Source organism: Heteronotia binoei, chromosome 1 (genome assembly GCF_032191835.1).
Source record: "Heteronotia binoei isolate CCM8104 ecotype False Entrance Well chromosome 1, APGP_CSIRO_Hbin_v1, whole genome shotgun sequence".
Classification (NCBI taxonomy): domain Eukaryota; kingdom Metazoa; phylum Chordata; class Lepidosauria; order Squamata; family Gekkonidae; genus Heteronotia; species Heteronotia binoei.
This window is the reverse complement of record NC_083223.1, coordinates 93586992-93613319: the sequence shown is the minus strand read 5'-3', so window position 1 is coordinate 93613319 and position 26328 is coordinate 93586992. Positions and strand designations below refer to the sequence as shown.

The 26328-nt window shown below is 41.9% G+C and overlaps 1 protein-coding gene across 3 annotated transcripts in view; it reads right to left on the bottom strand.

Moving 5' to 3' along the window:
- The window catches only part of GRIK2 (glutamate ionotropic receptor kainate type subunit 2), an 896645-nt gene that overhangs the window by 1998 nt on the left and 868319 nt on the right, over window positions 1-26328 (bottom strand). The window contains exon 17 of one of the 3 annotated variants that reach the window (XM_060237503.1): window positions 10325-10469. In XM_060237503.1, coding sequence (XP_060093486.1) covers window positions 10325-10469 — 145 coding nt within the window. Of the gene's footprint in view, window positions 1-8149; window positions 10470-26328 lie in introns of those variants that run through there. The other 2 variants (XM_060237506.1, XM_060237504.1) reach the window with 2 other exon arrangements.

Sequence of the window (26328 nt, the reverse complement as noted above, 5' to 3'; positions counted from 1 at the left end):
CTTTAAGTGATCTTAGTGACATCACAAACATCAACAGCAACAATCTCAGCACTGCACAACCTGTTTACAACCCATGAATTGCCTTACACCATTGTCTTGGGCATTGAGTCTGTGTTCATATCTGCTGAATTCCAGAAATTTGCAGCCAGGAACTTGATTAGAACTGCCACCATTGCACCATGCTGCCCCTGAGGAAGTGGCCAGGCTGAATAGATAGTGCAAGTCTCAAAGGATGCATTATAATGAACTGTGAGAGACAATTGGGCGTCTTGCCAGATTCCTCATTTCTCAACATGTTACCACTTGTTCAGTGACATTACTTATGGGATGAAATCTCGAAATCTCAAAACACACCTTGATTGTCTACATCCAGATTTAACAGAGGACCTACAAGAAAAAAAGCAGGAACAAGCCTTGGATACTGCATCTTCCCTTTGCTCATTTGTATCTTGGGGACTGGTCTACGCAAGAAACTTTGGATCTGGACCAAAGTGGGTTCCTTCCACCATCACTGGGGTCACTGGGCCTGTGTCCCATAAGGTTCAGTGAGCTGATGGCCAGTGTGGCATTGGCATGTAGATGAGCAACAAAGGTGATTATTATCAATTGGAGAGATAGTGGCAGAGACCTTGGAGACCAACTGTAGAGCACTCCGAGGTTGTTGTTCCTCCTGCTACACCACCTGCTCAGTTGCAAGAGCCATCAGATGTTGAATTGTAAATTATCCCTGCCTACAGAAACAACTGAAGTTGAACCTCTCGGCAACCTTACACTTGGCAGGAGAACCACAAGACATAACTGTGAAAAATACCACCTTGCTGGATGAAGAACTATGTTGGCTAAATGGGAAGAGGTATTTTGTATGTCAGGAGGGAATTGTGCATTTAGTTGGACTTCTTAAGCCACTGTAGTTTTGGGGCAGTGGGGAGTGGCTGAAGTGGATGGGAGTTTCTATTCTCCATCACTGTTTGTTTTGGGAATGAATAAGCTAGTTGTGAGCTCATCCTTACCACTGCCCTCAGAAACAGCATGATATGCATTTCAGAAATTGTTATGAATTTTTTTACAACAATAAAGAAGCGTTAGGATCCAATATTATTTGTCATCGTTGGTGTGGAGCCTCTCATGTGTGAGGCCTGATGAAACTTTTCTTTTTGTTTCCTTTTTAAAAAAGGCCTACCTGGAACACATGGAAGGATATTAAGCAAGGTGTTCTAAATTTGAAGGCTAAAACTTCAATCCTGTGCACACCTATTTGGAAGTAAATCCCAATTAAATGATAAAATAAATATTAATTTATCTAGCAATTTTAGGATATTCAGAACATGACATGAGTTTTTTTTTATAATCTTTAAACCAACCAGGTAAGGTAGGTCAATATTATCTCCATATTATAAATAGAAGGACTGAGGCTAAGAGTGTGACCTTCCCGTGGCTACCTTGTAAATTCACTGCAGAGGTAAAATTTCAGTCCTAGACTTCCTGATTCATAACTCAGTCTGTTATCTGTTCAACTTCATCAGTTCTTTTCTTCTAAGTAGACATATGTAGAATGTGGCAGTGAATATTATGCGGCAATATAGTGTTCCTCCAAGATGGAAATATAATCTCTACGATGCTTGTCATTTAATTTGAACCCCAGCACACTATAGTGAAGTAGTTTAGGGATCATAAAACGAGAATAGAAATTGATCTGTGGAATTAGCAGATTATCCTGGTGCTGAACAGGATGACTTCTCCTAGACCTTTTAAAAAAAAGCCTCAGGAAACTTATTTGCCCCTGGGCCAAGGAAGATCAAATGTTAAATAAATGAATTACTTACTGTATCATTTACAATGTATTGCTCTGTAGTCCCACAGTTCCCCTTTTTCAAACACAAGAAAAATTCTTAACATTGAGTTTCAGATGGGCTTCATTCAGTTGTAAGAAATAAGCAGAACCTTTGCCCCACCATACCCTAATGTATACTTTGTTATAAATCTCTGAAGGCTACCATGATTCTGTTGTGGAGCAAACACTTCATCAGAATTAACTTGCTATCTTTTTTTTATTTCCATAGGGCAGTTTTCAAATTGAATATTTGTAAGACAGAAACATATAACTCACTCTATGTAGGGCTACCCTTGAGACTGACCCAGAAATTCCAACTGGTCCAGAATGTAATGGCACAGGTCCTTAACAGGACTCTACATAGGATCGCCAAGTCCTGCTGCTGCAGCAGCAAGGGACTTGATGTCATTGTGCCAAGGACATCGTGTGGGGATGCTCTAGGATGCACGCTAAAAACTCTATGATACCATAGAGTTTTACCGTGATTCCTAGAGTGTCACACCGAAAATGCTCTAGGAATTGTGGCAAAACTCTATGGTATCATAAAGTTTTTAGTGCAATTCCTAGAGTGTCCCTGCATGATGTTTGTTTGTTTGTTTGTTTATTTTTATTTATTTTTCGTATTTATATCCCGCCCTCCCCGCCGAAGCAGGCTCAGGGCGGCTAACAACATTGTAACATCAACAATAAAACAATTAAAACAATTAATAATAAATCAATTAAGAAGTTAAAACAGTTTACAGTTTGAAATTATTAATACAATTTTAAAACAACAGTTTTGGTGCTAAAATTCATGCCATACATTCAGTGGTGTTGGGCATCTATGTACTTTGGTTGAAGGTCATTCGAAATAATGTTGTTTTGCAGGCCTTGAGGAACTGGGCAAGATCCCGCAAGGCTCTAACCTTGTCTGGGAGGGGCCGCAATAGAGAAGGCACTTTCTCTAGTAGCCTTCAATTTCTCCTCCCTCGGCACAGTGATTACTAATAGATTTTGTGATCCAGATCTAAGTACCTTCTGGGAAATATGTGGGGAGAGACGGTCCCTAAGGTAGGCAGGTCCTTGGCCATATAGGGCTTTAAAGGTAATGACCAGCACCTTGTAGCGAATCCGGAATACTATTGGCAGCCAGTGCAGTCTCCACAGCCTCGGCTGTGTATGGAAGGCCCAATAGCAGCCTGGCTGCTGCATTCTGCACCAGCTGCAGCTTCCAGATACTGTAATGTAGAGGGCATTACAGTAGTCTAGTCTTAAGGTGACTGTTGCATGAATCACTGTTGCTAAGTCGCCGTGCTCCAGGAAAGGGACTAACAGCCGTGCCTGCCTAAGGTGGAAAAAGGCGGATCTTGCAGTGGCTGCTATCTGGGCCTCCATAGCCAATGTGGGCTCCAGTAGCACCCCCAAGCTCTTAACTTTGGGCGCCGATAACTGTGGCGCCCCATCAAAGGCTGGTAGAGGGATTTCCCTTCCCAGGCCACAGCGGCTCAGACAAAGGACTTCTGTCTTTGTCAAATTCAGCTTCAGACGACTCAACCTGAGCCACCCTGCCACGGCTTGTAGTGCCAGGGCCAGATTTTCTGGGGCAGAGGCAGGCTGGCCATCCATCAGCAGATAGAGCTGGTGACAACACAGTACACTGATGACAACCCAGTCCAAATATCTGGACAATCTGGGCAAGGGGGTGCATATAGATATTAAACAGCATCGGGGAGAGCACCGCCCCCTCAGGCACCCCACAATTAAGCGGATGTCTCTGGGACAATTGTCCCCCGATCACCACCCTTTATCCCTGGCCACAGAGGAAAGCCATTGCAAGGCCAACCCCTGGATCCCCGTGTCAGCAAGGTGATGAACTGGCAACTGGTGGTCGACCATGTTGAATGCCGCAGACAGGTCCGACTACAACAGTGCTGCTGACCCGTCTCAATCCAGTTGTCGCTGGAGATCACCCACTAAGGTGACCAGCACTGTCTCCGTCCCATGGCCCAGGCGAAAGCCGGACTGGTGTGGGTCTAGAATGGAAGCGTCCTCCAGAAAGCTCTGCAACTGCAGTGCTACTACCCTCTCGATAATTTTGCCCCAAAAGGGTAAGTTCGAGACTGACCGGTAGTGTGCCAATTCAGTCGGATCTAGTGTTTGAGAGGCTTTGGAAAAAGCCCATCCAACAGGGACCTATTTACAATATCCCGCACAGGATACTGAAGCTCCATCTGGCATGCTTTAATCAGCCAGGATGGGCAAGGGTCCAAATCACATGTTGTTGGGCATACAGTTGCAAGGATTCTGTCAACTTCCTCCAAGATGAGTGTTGTAAAACTGTCTGGAGCTGATCCAGAAAACAGCTCACTTACTGTTTCAATTGTAGCAGGGAGGTCGTGGCGGAGCAACGAGACTTTATCCATGAAAAATGTTGCAAAGGCCTCACAGCCAATATCCAATTCCCTATGATTTGGTCTGCCTTGTGGCAGAGTTGTTCCTGGAGCATTAATGTCACTTCTGGGTGATGTCATCACACTGGCGATGGTGCATGCTGACAGGACTCTTCAGGGGTGGGGATCCCCCTGGTGGCCAGCTCCCTGCTGGCGGGTTGGGGTCCTCCCAGGTGAGGGATTCCCCCACCCCCGGCAGAAGCTTGGCAGCCCTAACCCTACAAATGGTTCATATTAAACCTATGCTGTGTGAGCAGCACTGGCTTCCAGTGGATTACTAGATCAGATTTAAGTAGTTGGTGATAACTTTTAAGGCCCTAAATGCTCATGTACCTTCAGGACTGCCTCTCCCGATATACAGCCTAGATAGCATTATGCTCAGCTGATAAAAACTTGCTGATGATCCCCAGCCTGAGAGACAGCTGGCTGTCCACAATCAGGGTTAGGGAATTCTCTGCCCTGGCTCCAGTCTCTCTCTGCCAAATAACATTCAGACCCTGAGAGAGCTAATGCAATTCCACAGGGCCTGCAAGGCAGAGATGTTTCACCAGGCATTTGGTTGAAAGCAGCAACAGTTTCCATTGGTCTGGTGCTCCTGTCTTCCTGCCTCCCCTCCCCGCATGCAGGGCAGTGGTTTTATCAGTGACCTTAATGTTATTTTGTTATTGTGTTTTGTTGTGTTTTACTTTTTATTGTTAATTTGTATGTGTATATTTACTGTTTATTTACAGTAATTACATACAGTAATTTGTATGTGTATATGTGTATGTGTATATTCACCACCCTGAGTCCTGTTCTGCAGGAAAGGGTAGTCTAAAAATTGAACCAACCGACCAACCAAATAAATAAACCAGTCCTTATTCAGAGAATGAGAGCATAACTTTCAAAAACAAAGCATGAAACTGTAGTACAGAAGTAGATGGCAACAAAGAAAAACATTTCATTAATGAGTTGTTTCCTTTAACCCTTAAAACACAAATTCCAATTACTGTTTTATAGGTTTGAAAAATGGCAGTTGCTTTTTTGCACTGTGATTTGTTTTTTCATTACTTTCAAAAAGTACTTTTTTTATGAGACTATTTCAAAATTACCTTACAATTTCTCTTCTTTCATGATGATAGCTCTATTAATATTATGATTGCCTATGATCATCACCCAGGCAACATAAGGAGGGAGCAATTATATCTTTATCTGGCTTGTTAAAAATATTAGTTTTATTATAATACCTTTTTATAAGTTTTATAAGTTTGCAAATGTTGGCATTATTGGTCTGTGTAACTATCATTCTTTCAACAGTTTGGTTCATTGGACCTAAATTAAAATTCTGTGAGATAAATGGGTTAGGGAATTTAACTAAATATTATTCTTCCTCTCTGAAGTCACATAAAAATTAGATTACTCACATGTGGAGAGATACAGCAATATAAAGCGACAAGAGGGAAAGCTAAGAGTGCCAACCTGTACAATTTCACTTCTCAAGTATGTTAATAAATACACTTTGGGACAGAGCTGTGATTCTTCATGTAGCTTATTGTACCCATAAAAGTTAATGTATAACTGAGATTGTCATAGATTACAGATCAGCAATTCAGAACTGGAAATAAGGTTTTATATACCCTACCAAGAGGGAATACTATAGCACAGGGGTGGCCAAACAGGTGTAGCCATGTGGCTCTTTCACACATATTATGTGGTTCCTGAAGCCCCCTGTTGGTTGACTTGGAGAAGGCATTCGTCTCTTTAAATCACTTTTCCAAAACAAGCCAGCTGGTGGCTTGGAGAATGCATTTAAAGTTAAAGTTTCTTTCTTTCTTTCTTTCTTTCTTTCTTTCTTTCTTTCTTTCTTTCTTTCTTTCTTTCTTTCTTTCTTTCTTTCTTTCTTTCTTCCTTCCTTCCTTCCTTCCTTCCTTCCTTCCTTCCTTCCTTCTCTCAAATATCTGACACTCATGACTTGCAGCTCTCAAACATCTAACATTTATTCTATGTGGCTCTTATTTTAGCAAGTTTGGCCAGTCCCTGCAGATTCTAAAAGGGACAGACTGTGGCTCAGTGCTAGAGACTATTTTTCACATGCAGAAAGATCCAAGGTTGAACCTCAGTCTTCAAGTTCTGAGGTAGCAGGTGCTATTAAATACATCTTTCCTGGAAATCTGCTGCTTAGGAGGGCACATACTTTGTATGCTAATCTCAGGTTTAAGCCTGAGTTAAAAGATCTCAGGAATAACTGGGAGAGACCTGAGACCTCGGAAGGCAACTGCCAGTTAGCGTAGGCAATGGTGAGTTAGATGGACCAGTTTTCCGATTCAATGTAATAAGGCAATTTCTTACGTCCCTATATTCAGGGGATTTTGTTGTTGCTTTTCATATATCACTAGTTAAAACAAACAAACAAACAAACCTAAAACCTTGATTCAAACTTCATATCATGCTTGAAATGTTGTACAATCAGATCATTATAGACCTCCAGTCTGGATTATGGCATTCTTTGGCAGTGCTATATCATATGTCATATTGTATCATAACATATTGCACCATAAACAGGTTTGTTAGGAAGTATCACTGCACCAATGCATAGGAGTGTCAACATTTTTTAACCTCCCATTCCTGTACTCTAAACAGCATGCTGATCTGCAAACTTTACCATATGGTACTGTTCCTGTTTATGTCGTGAATAAGACTATTTGACAAAAAAAGGTCGTCTTTTAATTGTTGGTAATATGATCCACAAACCACTACAGTTGAAATGTCTGAGCTGGTGTGCTTAATAATTATTGTTGAACACAAGCATGGATTCCTGTTACACCGCATCACTGCCTTACTGAAGTTGAGAGCTATGACGAGCTACTTTATTTTATAGCTGCTGAAGGCAGTACATTAGATTCATGCAAACTGTAGTATGACACACATTGGAAAGACAGGAGACAGGGACAAGGGTGAGGAAAATTTCCCTACATGTCTCTGTAAAATCTTACCACAGAGGTAGCTAGAGCATTAGTACCTAATTCAGAACAGTGACACTCAAGTCCTATTGAAATCACTAGAATGGTCTGTGGTAATTTAAAAGCCACTTATTTTAGTGGTATGTCAGCACAACTAACTTGCTTTGGACTGAGGGACATGATATAATTTTATTTGTACCCAACACATGATTTCATACCTTACTTGTTTTGGTCAGGTAAACAGTACTGTGTCTACTTTACACAGAATATTTTTGCTTGACTAAGATTTGATACAGTCAGGGGACTGACCAAAGTAAACATTAGATCTCGTGAAACATATATATCATGGAAAGAGTTGTGTACAACTGATAAGATGAAAAACACTTGTGATATATTTATCAACAAATGGGAAGTGGGACTTAATGTGCAGGCTGCCATTATTACTATTCTGGTTCTTTTGAAGCTATGCACACTGATAGTAAGGCAGGGTTCTGTAGACATCAACTTATGCATTAAAGGATCCATGAATCAGGTTGCAATGAACTAATGTACAGAGCTAATACTAATGATATAACTTATAAAATATAGTCAAAGTCCATAACCCAGTTGATTTATGCAAGCAGCCTTCTCCATTCACTTCAATGGAACAGGCGGCTCACACAGGTCCTCCTCACTACTACTGAAGTGAATAAAGATGCCTTTAAGATCATTGCGGCCCTGTACACCTCCCTAGTGCTCTTACGAAACAGTCAGAACGAAAAGGCAGAGATCATTCTCAGGTATTTCAAGGGCACTTTGGGCTATGTGCCACACTTTGCACCTCCAATGGGAAAGAATTTTAATATGGATATAACAGTCAATAATGCCCTGAATTGACAACTATTTCCATTATCCACAGATGACTCATTGTTTATACAAAATAGTGTTTGTATTCTGTTTATTTAAAAAAAAAGAAATAAAATGTTTTTTTTTCTGGAATAAAAAGCTATATTTATAAACTGTGGGTGTAGGCATGTTCCTACATATCACACCGTTATACATTTTATTTTCAGGATACAAATTTACAATAAGACTAAGTTAAAATTATTAGGATGGTATCACATCTCTTTGAGCACCAAAGGGCAGTTAAAACATCTGTTTTGAATATCACAAGGACAGTTTCCCCCCCCCCCCCTCCAAAAAAGGGCTACAGGTACAATTATCAGATACTTCTCCTGTATAAACCCTATTGAAATTAATGGAAGTTGTGCACGGGAAAAAAAAATGTTCAACTGCCATTCATTCCTAGAGGTCTTGTACAGAAGGAGCTTCTGGCAGATTGCACTCTGTGTCTCAAAAAGCTCATTAAAAGAACAGTGGCAAATTTGATTTGTATTAACCTGAAAACACTTTTCATATGCTGTCTTCAAGTAGCAGCTTGAACGTTCTTGCCATCATCAGGATGAGGAGTAAGGATTTGCAAAATCTGATCCTAATACAAGAAGACTTCAGGTGCCAGTTCAGACTGGACTGCGCACACATGGCTCAAATCACACAGCAACCCCATCCCACCCACCCCAGAAAACAACTAAAACTGACAATTTTTTTTAATGTGTGTGTGTGGGTTTTTAATGTTGTGCATTGGATTCAAACAGCAAACTGTGTGCACTTCAACTGTTATCACAATGTGGTCAAGAGGTCAGTGTCTTCCATCATTTACACACAACTGTTCATTACAGTATGTTATCAGGCTAGTGGTAACCAGGGGTGTGGTAGGAGAAGCAGTTTTGGTAGTGCACCTAGATTTAATATTAATTAACTTGAAAATATTTATCTTCTAAGATTCCCCCTTTTCCTTGATAAAAATAATTTTCACCAAACGTTGGTGGTGCACACGCACTACCAGTCACTCTTTGCACCACACCCCTGACCGGAACGCAGGTTCTTGAGTTTGTTGATTTAAAAAGTATTACAAAAAATTTCCATACAAAAACTATTTTCATAGAAATCTTGCGTTTCCAGAAATAAACCTGAACATTTTTTTTCCTTGTTTGGGGGAGGGAAAAAAAAGGTCAATAATTTGCTCATTTAAACATGGTGACTGTGTTGAGAAATGCAGTCCATTTTAAAGTTTCCCACATTCCCTCTTTTTTTTTTTTTTTTGGTGACCCATCCCACTTCCACTAGTAGCAAGAATTCCACAGGCTCTGTTGAGTTCAATTCAAAGAAGGACTGAAAGTTTCCCAAACCCTTTCAGGGCTAAAAACTGCAAGCCTCCATTGTGTCAGATAAACCATTTGCTTCAGAGTTAAACAATGAAGTAGTTTTTTAGAGGTATGCATCATAAGGTACATCATTTTTTTAACTGAAACTTTTTGCGCCATCTAAAATATAACCCACCTTCTTTTGGCTCTGTCACATCAGAGTTCCATTGCATGTGAACTACGTACTTTTCTACTGTCTTACTTAGGGGCTTGTTTTTATTCAGGTCAGTAACAGAGGCAGACAAAAAGAAGGAATATGTCATTCTTCTAATTTATGGGGATTCCATTTTCATTGTCTGGCATCTCCGATTGAGTCAGCTGATATCATACGGTGGATACAGCATGTAGACTTTGGCCAGCAAACAAAAGGTCTTCCATGCTTGGGAATATAGAACTCAGTCTCTTTCCCTCACACACTAGAACTTTGAGCTATTATTTTTCAGACTTCTCCAGTCACTGAATTTTGTTGTTGTACATTGCCTTTAGAACCCCTAGAATTTCAGAAGAGGAACCTGCCATTTCTCACTGAGTCTGCATTTGCAACCAGCCATAAAACTCACATAGAACTTTCATTCATTAAGGAATGGTGGAATCCATGACAATTGTGGAATGTGCCCATCCCAACCCCTCCCTTCCCTTATAAACTTGGTTGATCCGTGATGCTTGTGATTCGAGTCTGGCCTTTGCAACTGCTTAGATCACAGAGTCTCTAGTTCATAGACACAGCGGCATGAGGTAACTCATTTTATTTTGTACAGGTTGCATATTTCCACAGGAAACACTCTTGCAAAAGTTCTTTTGGGAAAATAAAAAGAAAAAAAAAGACAACAGTTTGTGCTTGGGGTTGTTTGGCCTCCCAGCTCTATGCCATGGTTTCTTTACCTGGCAACCTTCTGTCATTAAATGTGTGCATGTTGATAACCTCTTCTGTTTTCACAATAACAGGAGCTTGTGGCTTGTGTTTTAACCGACGCTGACATTTCAGAGACATCCTCAGCTCCTCTACCATGGCACTACAGAAGGACCTCTATGAGGGAAGTTTTACAAACAAAGAAACAAGAGATGAAGAAAAGAAGAAATTATTATTATTGTTGTTGTATTTCCATATCACATGTATTTATTCATTTGTACATGTTATATTTAAAATTTGCACAAGTTCAGGATATTTCATCTATTACTCTGCTTTGGGGATGGTATTTGGTCTGTCTGTTTAGAAAAGTTATATATATATATATATATATATATATATACCAACCTTGTAAGATAAGCCCATTATTCTTAGAAGAGGCATGCGTTTACCCATGTGCCCATACATTGATGATGTCTCCCAGGTCCATGAACAACCTCCTTTCCTATCTATTAACCAAAACTCTAACTGTATCCTTCAGAAGCACATTGCTTCTTCTGGAGCAGTATTTGCAATCCTCAAAAGTGTACCTTGTTTCAGCCAAGATCTCAGAACATATTTACCATCTTTTATATATGCATGCTGTTAAGAAGAAGAAGATTTATACCCCACCCTTCATTCAGAGTCTTCAAGCAGTTTACAGTCTCCTCCCTTCCTCTCCCCACAACAGACATCCTGTGAGGCAGGTGGGGCTGAGAGAGCTCTTTTGAGAACTGCTCTTAAGAAAAGAGCTCTGAGAAAACTGTGACTGACCAAAGGTCACCCAGCTAGCTGCAGGCAGAGGAGTGGGGAATCAAACCTGGTTCTCCAGAACGCAGTCCACTGCTTTTAATCACTACACCAAACTGGCTCTCTGAACATTTTTTAAAGCTTTATTGAAAGTATATTCTAGTTAGAGCCTAGCTGATGTACTTTAAGTTCTTTCACAGATGAATATGGCTTAATGATGTGATAACAGAATGAATCCCAGCTGAACATGTAAACAGCATTGAGAAGTACTGCATTTGAAGTTACCTAAATGTATATATTTATGGCATTGTCCCAGTTGCTTTCCCCCCTGATAATGGCTATTCTTGAAAATAAATTGTCATTTAATTTAATCAACAGGCAATGAACATTTATGTGCAAACTCAAGAGTTTGTTTCATGGCCACTGAAATTGTAGCTTGATGTGTTTGAAAAGCAGGTGTCGTTTACTTATTTCTCAGATTTATATCCCGCCTTCCCCGCCGAAGCAGGCTCAGGACGGCTCACAACAGTCAAACCAAAACAATAAAGCAGTAAATAAACAATTAAAGTTTTAATAATTAATTAATACCAGTTAGATAATTTTGAAACAGTTTAAAATGATTTAAAACAATTTTGGTGCTCGTGTTGATTTCATTAAGTTCAGCGATGTTGGGCATCTACTTATACTATAATTCAGCTAAAGGCAAGTCGAAATAGGACTGTTTTACAGGCCTTGTGGAACTGAGCAAGGTCCTGCAAGGCCCTCACTTCTTCTGGAAGTTGGTTCCACCAATGGGGGGCCGCAACTGAGAAGGTTCTTTCTCTGGTAGCCTTCAGTCTCGCCTCCCTCAGCCCGGGGATTGACAATAAGTTCTGGGTTCCAGATGTGAGTACCCTCTGGAGAACATTTGGGGAGAGACGGTCCCTAAGGTAGACAGGTCCTCAGCCATATATGGCTTTAAAGATGATAACCAGCACCATGTAGCGAATCCGGAATACTATTGGCAGCAGTGCAGTTCCTGCAGCTTTGGCTGTATGTGCTCCTGTACAGAGAGACTCAATAACAGCCTGGCTGCCGCATTTTGCACCAACTGCAGTTTCTGGATATGAGACAAGGGCAGCCCCATGTAGAGGGAATTGCAGTAGTCTAGTCTTGAGGTGACCGTTGCATGGATCACAGTTGCCAGGTCGCTGTGCTCAAGGAAGGGGACCAACTGCCGTACCCGCCTAAGGTGAAAGAAGGCAGATTTCACAGTGGCTGCTATCTGGGCCTCCATTGCCAATGTGGGCTCCAGCAGCACTCCCAAGTTTCTGACTTTGGGTGCCGATAGTGGCGCCCCATCAAAAGCTGGTAGAGGGATTTCCCTTCCCATATCACCACGACTCAGGCAAAGGACCTCTGTCTTTGTCAGCTTCAGCTTCAGACAACTCAGCCTAAGCCACCCTGACATGGCTTGCAACGCCAGGACTAAATTTTCTGGGGCAGAGGCCGGCCATCCATCAGTAGATAGAGCTGGGTGTCATCAGCGTACTGATGGCAACCCAGCCCATATTTCCAGACAATCTGGGCAAGGGGGCACATATAGATATTAGACAACATCAGGGAGAGCACCGCTCCCTGAGGCACCCCACAATTAAGTGGATGTCTCTGGGACAATTGTCCCCCAATTGCCACCCTTTGTCCCCGACCGAAGAGAAAAAGGAGAGCCATTGCAGGGCCAACCCCTGAATCCCTGCATCGGCAAGATGGTGGACGAGCAACTGATGGTCGACCGTATCGAAAGCCGTCGACAGGTCCAACAACATCAGCACTGCCGAACCGCCTCGATCCAGATGCCGCTGGAGATCATCCACCAGGGCGACCTGAACTGTCTCCGTCCCATGACCCAGGCGAAAGCCAGTCTGGTGTGGGTCTAGGATGGAAGCGTCCTCCAGAAAGCTCTGTAACTGCAGCACTACTACCATCTCAACAATTTTACCCAAAAAGGGTAAATCCGAGACCAGCCGGTAGTGTGCCAATTTGGTGGGTCTAATGTTGGTTTTTTCAAGAGTGGGTGGACTACTGCCTCTTTGAGGGGCCTTGAAAGAGCCCCTCAGAGAGGGCTCTATTTACAATATCCCGTATAGGATATTGAAGCTCCATCTGGCACGTTTTAATCAGCCAGGATGGGCAAAGGTCAAAATCACACATTGTTGGGAGCACAGTAGAGAGAATTCAGTCAACTTCCTCCAGGCTAAGTGTTGTAAAACTGTCTAAAGCTGATCCGGAAAACAGGCACAGAGCCTTGAGCTCACATACTGTTTCAACTGCGGCAGGGAGATCTACGAAGAAGATTGCAAAAGCCTCATGACCAATGTCCAATTCCCTACAATTTGGTCTGCCTTGTGGCAGAGTTGTAAGAGTCCGAAAAATACTAAATAATTGAGCCAGGCGTGAATTCGCAGATGCAATCTTGGCCACAAAGTAAGCTTTCTTTGTGGCTTTGACTGCCATCTCATAGGATCTCATAAACTGTATATAAGATGTTCTGATTGCTTTGTCTCAAGTACACTGCCACTGCCTCTCTAGCCATATGAGCCTCCATATCATCAGCCGCAGTTCCGGGTTATACCATGGTGCCAGATTTGAACAAGGGCGCAGAGGGCGCCAGGGAGCTATCTCATTGATGGCCATGGTGAGCTGGTCTTGCCAGGACTCAACCAGGTCATCGAGAGAATCGCCAGGGGGCCAGGTATCCCGCAGTGCCCTCTGGGACCATAGTGGGTCCATTAGGTTCTGCGGGCGAGCTAAAATATGCTCGCCGCCTAAATGGGTTTGGGGTGGCATATCCATTTACAATTCCAAAATAATGCATATTAGCTTCTTAATAGTAATGTCTTTGTTGCACTGTTTATATCATATCAAGTGATGTGAAGTTCTAATTATATTAACACTAAAAAGCCAAACATCAATGCAATAGTGCAGAAGCTGCTTGTCACCCTTTAAACAAAAACATAATAAAATGTAAGATAAACATGTACCCTAAGCTAATTATTTAGAATATTGAACTGTTCATTTATAAAATCCCTGGAATTAAGCAGCCAGATACACATTTATTAAACCATCAATATCGGGGGGTTGTCAGAAGCATTATTGGAAAATGGTTAGTCACAAAAGTATACTCTTTTTTTAGTTCTGCATCACAGACTGCTGACACAGTAGCTTCCAAAGACTAAGACAGCATGAGCTATTTCCATTACTTTCAGTTCCTCTACAAAAGCCAATGAAGAGGCAATCCTGACAGAGTATAAACTCACTAGGAAGGTGTAGCTAAGTCACAGTTCTGACAAGTATACATACTCATAACTCACCTGTTGAATGTATTCTTAAAAATCATCTAAAATATAATGTATAAATCGGACCCTTGGGTTGATGTTTAAAGAAAGGAGTCTCTATATTGCCCTAACCCACATGGTGGTAGCCATGTGTTAAGAAAACTCACTCGTTGCTCAGGGACTCAATGGAAAGAAATATTATGAACTTGAGCACTGTCCATTGCTTCCCCTTAGGGGAGACTGTAAAATTCAAAATTGTCTATTCTTTGTCCTTTCCATAAGAACATAAGAGAAGCCATGTTGGATCAGGCCAACGGCCCATCAAGTCCAACACTCTATGTCACACAGTGGCAAAAAATGTTATATACACACATACACTGTGGCTAATAGCCACTGATGGACCTGTGCTCCATACACTGTGGCTAATAGCCACTGATGGACCTGTGCTCCATATTTTTATCTAAACCCCTCTTGAAGGTGGCTATACTTGTGGCCGCCACCACCTCCTGTGGCAGTGAATTCCACATGTTAATCACCCTTTGGGTGAAGAAGTACTTCCTTTTATCCGTCTTAACCTGTCTGCTCAGCAATTTCATCGAATGCCCACGAGTTCTTGTATTGTGAGAAATTAGATATAGAAGCTACAGATTAGAAACTATGGGAAGAAGTATAATAGAAGACAGTCTGTAACTGCTGTCAGCATTTCTCTTTTCCAGGCTCTGATGATGTGTGATTAGCAACAGGTTATCTGAACACATTCACTGTGACCTCATTTTCTTTCAGCCTTGAGGCTCCTATATTATTTGTACACAGGCAGCTCTACAGTATTCATGGCACTTGTTGACTTCTCTTTGTTTTGTTGACTTCTGCTTAGTTTTGATGCAGTCAGAGCTGGAAAAAGTATAACTTTAAAATAGAGATACAAAGAATTCATTTGACATTTGTTTCTCAGTCTTGAAACAATAAAATAATTAAGAAAAATTAAGGACTGCTTTTATTATCTTCACTGTATCAAAACAAATCCAGGAAGGTACAAAATGATGACCAGGCAGTTAAGCTTTATAAGTAAGTCAATCTTCTTTCAGATCTTTCCCCTATAAATGAAGGTGGCCAATCAGGGCCAATGCATAGGTCAGGTAGGCTGCTGCCTAGAGCGCCACCTGGCCACAGGTGCAGGGGTAGACACCGTCTTTCCGCTTGCACCATCCCTGCCTAGACCTGGGCGGAAGCAGCGTGCAGTGTGTTTGCTTGCCTCAGAGGCATTCAGAGCAGCCCCAAACACCTCTGAGGTGAGCAAATGTGCCGCACACTCCACCCAGCCCCTTCTGGGTCTGCTAGGGTTGCCAAGTCCCATTCAAGAAATATCTGGGGACTTTGGCGGTGGAGCCAGGAGACTTTGGGGGTGGAGCCAGGAGATATTGGGGGTGGAGCAAGGGTGTGACAAGCATAATTGAACTCCAAAGGGAGTTCTGGCCATCACATTCAAAGGGACCACACAACTTTCTAAATGCCTTCCTTCCATAGGAAATAATGAAGGATAGGGGCACCTTCTTTTGGGGCTTGTAGAATTGGACCCCCTGATCCAATCTTTTTGAAAATTGGAGGGCAGTTTGGGGAGAGGCACGGGATGCTATATTGAAACTTTGGTGCCTCTACCTCAAAAAACAGCCCCTCCAGAGCCCCAGATACCTGCAGATCAATTCTCCATTATTTCCTATGGGAAAAGTCTCCATACAGAATAATAGAGTTCCCAGCAGACATTCCCCCCCCCCCGCTTTCTGATGGCCTTGAAGCGGGGGGAGGGCCTCCAAACCAGGGGATCCCCTGCCCCCACCTGGGGATTGGCAGCCCTAGGGTCTGCGCAGATTTGGAGGGGGTTGGGTGGGGGGCACAGAGTGTTTACTCAGCTTGGAAGTGTTCACAGGTGGAAGTGAACACCTCTGAGCTGAGCAAATGCGCCACATGCACTGCCCAGCCCTTTCCAGGTCCAGAGGGGACTGGAAAACTATAGTATTTCTCCACCAAAGCAGCTTACATTATTGTCTTCTCTTTTCATCCCCCCTGGCCATCAGCAGGGGATGGGGAGTTGCCAGATCCAGGTTGTGAGACTCTTGGCAAGCTGGGGGTAGAGCCTGGAGAGGACAGAGGCCTCAGCAGGATACAATGCCACAAACTCCATCCTCCAAAGCATCCATTTTCTCCAAGGGAATGGATCTCTAGTTTGAAGATAAGCTGTAACTCTAGGGGATCCCCAGGTTCCACCTGGAGACTGTCATCCCTACCTTCTTCTTTTTTATCTGCACAACAACCTTGTGAAATACACTAGACTGAAAGTATGTGTCTGGTCCAAAATCAGGCATTCAGCTTTCACAGCAAGATGGGTACTCAAACATACTCTGAAACTTTAACTACTACAACACACTGGCTTTTGTACAGTTGCTGCTGTTGAACAATAGCAAGCAGCCTGGATTGCCAGGTGTCTTCCTCATTTTCCTCCTGGCATAATTCCACAAGGTTGGTAGTCTACTGGTGAAACTTCTGCTACCCTGGTTGGTTACAGGGCCACAGATGAGCGGTATACTGATGTGCTAAATGCCCTCTGCAATGGCAATGCCAGCAAATTGTGTCCCAAAACTGACAATGGTCAGGGTTATTTAGGGCACCACAATGGAAACAGTGCTCTTTAGAGTTTGGGATAGAGACTTCCTGCTGCTGGCCCCTATCTGGAAAATAAGGCTGTGATTTTGGCACACTCCTGGATCCTTACGTGACCACTTGATGCAAGTAGTTGTATCTTTCTCACTCCTCTGTAACTCCTGAGCTTGGTGGGCTGCCATTCCCATGGCCAAAGCAAAGTCCACTGCTGTCTTAAAATCAAGTTCTTTTTTCTCTAATAGGCATCGTCATATTGCCTGATCAAGTACACCTGCCACAAGCCTATCATGCAGTATCCAATTAAGGGCATCTGCAAACTCACAGAATTCTGCCAAAAATGCAGTTCTGCCACAAATTCAGCAATAGTTTCACCAGGGTTCTGTTGGCGACTATGCAACTTGAGGGACTGTACCACTGCCAAAGGTTGTGGGCTTACATGCTATTGTACCAAACTGCTTAATTCTTTTAAAGTTTTCTCATTTGGCCTTTGTGGTGCCCCCAACTTCCTCTGCAGGAAATAGGTCTTTTGCCCACAGTCAAAAAATAGATCTCTGCTGGTCTGCATTTTCAATCTTAATTTGCCTTAAAATAGTGCTCCAGCCTCTCAACATACTCAGACAAGTCACTGACTCCATCAAACTCTGGCATCACACCATACATGTTTGCTATAGCTTTATCCTCATTGCCAGTATAATAATTCCATAAGCACATCATGCCAACATGATTGAAAGTTTTACTGGAACAGCAGCAGGGACTTTCCTGGAACAGAATAACCAGAACAGGAAGTGAAACCAAATTGCAGCACAGGCTTTTGAACCTCAGAGATCAGGAGGAAATAACTAAACAGTTCAATAAGGGAACACCACCAAATTCACAACTTGCCATGATATATCACCTCTCACTCAATTCATCCCATGTTCTCCAATTTACCTAGGGTTGCCAAATGTCAACATGGGAGCTGGAGATCTCCCTGAATTGCAGTTGCTAACCAGACGACATAAATAACTTATTTATTACTTCTGGTAGGTTGGTCTGAAGCAATAGAACAAAGTTTGTGTCCAGTGGTGCCTTTAAAAACAGAAAAATTTAATTCTGGGTATAAGTTGAAGAAGTGTGCACACACATGAAAGTTTACACCCTGAATTAAGCTTGATTGCTGCCACATTTACTACTTATTTATTTTAAACATTGATTTCACTTCTCCTGGGAAAAAATGGCTACGTCAGAAAGTAGACTGCTTGGCATTATACCCTACTGAGGTCCTTCCTCTCCCTAAGTTCCACTCTCCCAAGCTCCACCCTCAAATTGAGGATGGAAAAAGGGGAAGACAAACTCAACTGTAAAATAAATGAATCAGGTCTCTTGACAATGGCTACTTTATTGCTTCTCGGCCTTTTGGCTAAGTGTAATGGCTACTTTTATGTCCTTCGTTCTTATGAACAATAGCCATAAAACAAGGTGAATTACACATTATGGGGGCTCCCTGTTTCAGTGGCAACATCATCTCATCTCTGTAACATGTAGCTTCACACTGAGGCAGAAATCTTTTTGCCAGCTCTGAAACCTGAGACCATTTTAAATAAAGATGGCAGGGATACAAGTGGTGCTATTTTTATATTTTCCTGTGTATTGCTGAAATCTGTAACGTCTATCCTAAAGGCTAACACAATAATTGAAGCTAAGCACAATAATTTAAAAGCAGACACTAATTATACCAGTCACTTAAAACCGGCTAAATAACCCAGTATTACCATGTATTCAAAAGGAGATAAAGTTTTGGGTTTAGACGGTTAAGCATGGAAGTGTTCCTCACAACTTTAAGGCAGTCACTGAAAATACAATACTTCTGCATAAGAAGTCGATACAAAACTCAGATCCTATTTTGCAGTGGAGTGGAGCTCATAGAAATGGGATTCTAAAGGGGAGAGACATCACTCCCAATTGACGCCAACATAGTAAAGATGGTATGTGACAGATTTAGTGATCTCATAGGCTTGTTGGGCCATAGAAATGTAGGCTCATTCAACTCAGAAAAATGTTAATTTGTTTTTAGCATTACGGAGGCTTCTGCTGATACAGTAATTTGATTAGGAAAGGAAAGGTCCCCTGTGAAAACACCAGTCATTTCCAACTCTGGGATGAAGTTGCTTTCACAATGTTTTCACAGCAGACTTTTTACGAGGTGGTTTGCCATTGCCTTCCCCAGTCATCTACACTTTCCTCTCCAAAAGGGCATAATAAAGACATGTGAAAATGCTTTTCTTCTGCAACTGTAGATCTTGTGATCATACAGATTTTCAAGGGCCTATAACTTTTGTACAAAACTGGTTTCTTTCATATGAAAAAATAGACTGAAATGCAAGTTTAAAAGTATGCTTTATAAATAAGATTTGTTTCAATCTTTAATTTATTGGTATGTGATACAATCAATCAAAAGTCTTTATTGGCATATATCAGATTTATTTCTTAAATGACATATAATATCTTTGGAGGCGAAAATTCAATCCGTGGAAGGTCAGAGTACTCTGTTATGAAATGATCTTGTATCTTTGAGAAGATGGCTGGAATTCAACTTTTTTCTTAGATAAAAACATTCTTACACAACTAAACATACAGTTTCCATAGTTGTGTGGTTTGAACTACTGACAACTTGAATCCTATGATTATATGCATTTTTTTCTGATATGTGATACTTTTAAAAAGAAAAATGTATATAATCATAGGATTCAAGTTGTCAGTAGTTCAAACCACACAACTATGGAAACTCTATGTTTAGTTGTGTAAGACTGTTTTTATCTAAGAAAAAAGTTGAATTCCAGCCATCTTCTCAAAGATACAAGATCATTTCATAACAGAGTACTTTGACCTTCCACAAATTGAATTTTCCCCTCCAAAGATATTATATGTCATTTAATATTCAAAAAAGAACAATATAAAGCAGGATAGGTTGTTGGGTTTTTTGCAATATTTGTAAAGTCAGAAAAGACACACTTGCAAGCTGACGGGTATATTGGAGAAGTTTTCAGAGTAAGCCATCAAATATTTATAAACAATTCCGATTGGAGTTTCAAATTCCATTATTGTCAAAATATTTGTTCAACACTGGCAAGTTGTATCATTTTCTATTTGAGCATTTTGAATATTTTTCATTTAGCCCAGGTTAGGTAGGTTACTAGATTACCAATTATTATTTAATTTTGACTATGTGCAATAAAACAAAACAAAAAAAAAGGCTTACTTTTCCCCATTTATTTTATTTTCAATCCCTTCAACTATCGATTGGTACAATTATGAATAAAACGAAAACAGAGCAAATCAATAAAACAACAGATACTAAGATAATTTAAAAATGTATGCAAGAAATCTAGCAACATCTTCCATCTAGACCACATCATTTCAAAACAACATTTTCAGAATTATATAATTACTAGAGTACTGAAGATCAGAGTTAACAGGAGATCCTGTCAAAAGAATTAAACATCTGTGTTTGGAATTTTTTAGTAGTAACCAAATAATTGGCAACTGTAAAGGAATTTGTAGGGATATAGCCATAATACAAAGGAGAATACTTCCTGTATGAATCAGTATGTAGCCCAGACCAATCATGTGACAAAATTGTTTCTGTTAAAGTTTTCAATAAGTGATCTGAATAGTAATTAAATAGATTATCATCTAACAAAATCCCAGTTTACACAATTTGTCAAAGACATTTGCACTTGATAAAAATGAGTCTTGTTTCATTAGATGTATTACTTGACTTGGAGGTTCTAATAAGAATAATTTTAACCACATCTTAATGGCATATTTTCCTGTAATCAATTGTAAGGAGCACAGCCCAATTTCTAATCTAATTACTGAGTTAGAGACACAATTGGGAATTCCCAAGATATTTTGGAAGAAGCTAGCTTGCAGCCTCTCAAGATCTTTAGCAATTATATACTTCCATAATGATCCTCCATATAGGGTTTCAGGTAAGATCTTGGAATTATATAATTTGAGCAATGCTGGAAAAGATCATCCACCTTTTGTAAAATAAAATTTCTTCAAGGATATGGGCTGGCTTACTAACTGTTTCCAGAAACCAAATGTTTCCTGAAATAGTTTATTTATATAATTTATATTTGTTCATTGAAATTATCTACAGCATTAGAAGATTATTTATAACCAGCATTATTAAAGTGCTTACTAAACTTTTAATTAGTATTGTCGATGGATGTCTTTGGTCTGTGACACAAAAGTGTTTTTCATAGAAAGCCTTTTTTAAAAAAATCACATGCTTTCATTTGCAGTTCTTTAACCTATCTCTACATGCAGGCAGTTCCACTCATAACAAAGATTTTCTCAATGGAACACTGATATATGTTCCACCTCGAGACTGGATTACTGTAATGCCCTCTACATGGGGCTGCCTCTGTACCAAACCCGGAAGCTGCAGCTGGTGCAGAACGAAGCGGCCAGACTGTTGCTGGAGCTCCCTAAATGGGAGCACATACAGCCTGGACTGCGCGAGCTGCACTGGCTGCCAGTTATATACCGGGTTCGTTACAAAGTGCTGGTCATTACCTTTAAAGCCCTATATGGTCGAGGACCTGTCTACCTTAGGGACCGTCTCTCCCCATATGAACCCCAGAGAGCACTGAGGTCAGCTGGAAAAAACTTGTTGACCACCCCCGGACCAAGAGAGGTGAAGCTGCAATGCACCCGCAATCGGGCCTTCTACTCTGTAGCCCCGAACCTATGGAACCAACTTCCAGAGGAAATGCGGGCCCTGCGGGCCCTTGAACAATTCCGCAGGGCCTGCAAGACCTTCCGACTGGCTTTCACTGACGTAGAAAGAAATTGCTAATGATTACCGCCATCATAAAGAACAAATAGCATTAGCACTTTTATCAATTTAATTAATTAATTTTAAACTTATCAGAATTTTAATGTTAATGTTTAATGTTAAATGTAACTTTGTCTTTTGTATAATGGTAATTTGAATGATGTTATTAGCCGCCCTGAGCCTGCTCCGGCGGGGAGGGCGGGGTATAAATAAAATTATCTATCTATCTATATATAAAGACAAAGATTGGCATGATTATGGATTGTGTTTTAGGAATGTAAAGATCTGTGGGCTTACAACTAAAAGTACATTATCAACTACAGAACTGATTAAGCAGGGTCACAAATTGGACCAGGGATCATTTCATAGAAGGGCCGAAGCTCATTGGCACAACTCATTTGCATATGTCACACACCTCTGACATCACCAGAAGGTATACTAAATTATATCAGCTTAGCATCTGCCTTAAAATGCTTCTTGAATTATAATTGTCATAATAAAACCTTACTTCCATCATACTTTTAAAATTACTTTCTCCTATGTGGCCACAGTGGCATGATGAATATTTCCATCTGTCTGCTTTATATGTTTTGGTTATTTTCCTATTTTTTCTGGGGAAAAATATTAGAAAGTTTGTCAAATTTTAGAGTTCAGCAAAATTCTTACAGGGGGTTTGAACAATAGAACCCAGAAACAAGTATTTGGGAGTGGAGGTGAAAGGAAGAGCACAATAAAATGTAGAGGTCCACTCCAGTGAGCTCCTGCCCAAATGAGGTCTGAATTGGACAGAGATGTTTCCAGGTTTTTTTTTGTGAGGAATTTACTCTGCAACAATAGACATCTCCTGTCTTGTTAGCTTTGTAAGCTCCAATTCCATGGTCTTCAAGCTAGTCTAGTTGAGAGAGCAACCAAATAATATAGGCAAGGTGCTTTTTAGTTTGGATCTCTTTGCAGTGTTTTCTCTGCCCAGTGAAATTATTCCAGAGCCTCTGCATGTGCTGAAGTGTACACATAAAACTGCAAGCATGGCATTGCCCAGGGTGATTCCCCACTAGGATCTAAACCCGAGTTTTTTCAGAGTTCAACTCAAGACCATTTACTTTCCATGTATCCCTGATTATTTTTTTCTTTACCACTGTTTGTCCCAGTTCAAATTGCCTGTCTGTTCCAGGTATTAATTCTACATTTGAGCTCCTAGTCCAAGGGAAAGGTGGAAGGGGAAGAGAGAAGAGCTCACCCCAGGCTTCCAGCTATGAGGGGACCTGTGGGAGCCCTGCCCCTGACTTCCTGCCAGGGGCCCCCCAACTAGATCTTCCCTAAGGTCCCTGGGGCCTTCCTGATGATCCCTAACCCACGGCCTTCCTCCCTGCTGCCAGCACCATTGCCACCCCACTCTTGTTCCAGTTGGTGTAGTGGTGAAGTGCAAGGACTCTTATCTTGAAGGTCCGGGTTTGATTCCCCACTCCTCCACTTGCACCTGCTGGAATGGCCTTGGGTCAGCCATAGCTCTCACAGAGTTGTTCTTGAAAGGGCAGCTACTGTGAGAGCTCTCTCAGCCCCACCCATCTCACAGGGTGTCTGTTGTGGGGGAGGAAGATAAAGGAGATTGTGAGCCATTCTGAGGCTCTGAAATTCAGAGTGGAAGGTGGGATATAAATCCAATATCTTCTTCTTCTTAAAGGGCCTGCCAATCAGCTGATTGATGGGTCCTTTAAATTGTGCCAGAGGCTGGCAGCTGGCGGCCAGCAGCTGGTGACACCTGAGAGTCTGGCTGAAGAGATTAGGAGTGGAAAAGCATGTGTATGCCTGAAGGCATACCTGGGCTGGCTGGGCTGGCAGCTGCAGAAGAGCCTGGCCAGGGGGACCCTGGGTGTGTGTGGAACAGCAGCGCTGAGACCCAGGCAGTCAAGAGAGTGAGGGGGGCTACAGTGGCCCTTCCAGGCTGAGACTACCTGGTGGGGCTTTTGGGTGCACCCAAATCCAACCTTGTTGGCTTCTGTGCCTTTTCTGCAGAAGGCTTTCAGCTGGGGTGCCAGTCCATGAGGTTTGTGCATCCCACTCCCTCCAGACAGCTGTTCCCTGAAAACTTGCCTTCCAATTGGGGCAGCCTGATCATGCCATTGTCAAATTCCTGCACTGAGTTGCCTCCTTGGGGGATCCTGTGGCTGGCTGGGGATGTTTTTTGTGGTGCAGCTGGCACCAAGACATGCTCTACAGGAGGCTGAAGGTGAGACCCAGGGACCTCAGGATGCCAGCTGCCCTGGTGGTCTCTTGTTTGACTTCATGGGGGAGGTGCCCAGAAATGCCAGTGGTCTCTGAACTGCTGCCAGGCGGTGGAGAGGAAAACTGGCTTAGCTGAAGCTTGTGTGAATGGATGTCAAAGGAATACATGAGCCAACAGAGATTTGCAAAGCAGCACTGGAGGAAAGCCAAGGGTCATACTCTCCAAGCTCTGCAAATGTCACCTGTGAAACCTCAAGCTGCAGCCTCTTGCCTTCCCCCCCCCCCCACCTTTGGCCACCATGGCACAGCTGACTTCTGGTAACCTTTTGGGGCTTTAGGGCAATAGATTCACATGTGGGGAAGGAGTGATTTAATTAACTTAAATAGTACCACCTGAGAAATTTAAATGCCCCCCAACATTTGAAATTTTGGCTACAGGGCTGACTCACCCTTTAGGGAATCTGGAGGTTGAGTGAGGGGAGGACAGAGAAATAGAGAACATCCAGAGTACCAAGGAGCAGCCAGACTTAGGACCCAGCACCCCAAAACCCTGGGATCAACATAGGAGAAATTGAGGCAGGACAGCTTTATGGGGAAATGCGGCTTCCTCCCAACAGGACAAAAAGAATATCCTGGCAGTATGCCATACACTGCCCAATCAGCTGTCTCCTTCACAGTCAAGAAGTGGGGGCACCCACACCACATTTTAGTCCCTCAAATCCATCCAATGTGGATGTGTGTGGGGGGGAGAAGCCAGCCTCCCCACCAATTCCATTCCAATTGAGCCACAACCCGAACACAAAATAAGATAGGATTTTAGTAGCAACTGCACAGTGCGCAACCCAAAATGGACAACCAAGAAAAGAATGGGGAAATATATAATAGAACCTTCCTACAGAAATAAAACCTTACACAGGCTGACAAGTGACAAATCAGTGAATATGCAGGCAGAGGGATAATGATTAAAAAATGCGTTATGCTTCTATACTAACCCGGGATAGCCCATGAAGGAGTGAGTAAACCTTGTTACAAACAACAGCATAATAACCTGGGACAATGAGAGGGAGGGGACATGGGGTGACTTCACTTTAGTGTAGAAATGAAAAATAACCCAAGATAAAAACAGGGGGCGAACCCAAGTTTAGTATAAAATGTAATTTCAGGGACAAGGTTGAAGCAGGAATTAAAATCCTAGCGGAGAATCACCCCTAGTTACTAGGTAATGTCTACATACATAATGGGGAAACAGCTGTCTAAAGCTGAAGTGAATAGGAATACCACTGTAGATGCTTTAACTCTAGGTGTACATCCAATATCCAACATGTTCAAGGAGCCAATGATTGGGGGAGCAGAATTTCTGTGTCCTCCTCTGCTTCATCTTCAGGTTTAATTTCCTTCCTTCCTTCCTTCCTTCCTTCCTTCCTTCCTTCCTTCCTTCCTTCCTTCCTTCCTTCCTTCCTTCCTTCCTTCCTTCCTTCCTTCCTTCCTTCCTTCCTTCCTTCCTTCTTCTCCCCTCTTTATCATCCTGCCTGGCTTCTCATGCACCCATGCTTCCCCAAACCCACTGTCTACAGCTTAACACTCTTTCCAGCTCTGTTGTCTCTCTGTTCTCACCCGTGCCAGCTTCTGTTCTTTTTCCCAATTACTGCCCCCACCATTTTCACTTTCACCCCTTCTTCTCACTTTTGCTTCCATTTTATTTAACCCCTTCCATTGTCAGACATCATTGCTACAGAAACCCAAAATGCCTCCTAGAGCGGTCTTTCTAGTAACATCTACATCATTGTTCTGGGGCAGGGGAGTATCCCCAACATTTAAAAAAAAAAAAACTTATACTTTTCTACAGACCTGGACTTCCTTGCAGGTTTTCAGAAATATCTACTATGGGCCTGTGTACTGCCATGTGGATTTTTAAAAGCTTTTTGACTGTTAAAATATATGATAGTCTTAAAATGAGGCTTTTGCATGCCCACAAGGGTTAGTTTTACACTGCTGCATAGTTTCTTATTAGTGTTTATCATCTTTAAATATACATAACCCTATGCATTTTATGATATTCTAAAGCACAATTACTGGCAGAGGGGAAAAACATGCTTTGCAATCCAATTGAAACTTTAATTAAAAACATCAACACTGACATACACAAAACAAGAAATGAACAGAACAGCCACCCAAGCCTAGCGTGGCACAAACTGTTATATAAAGGGGAAGAGGATCATAGGTGGAGACACCA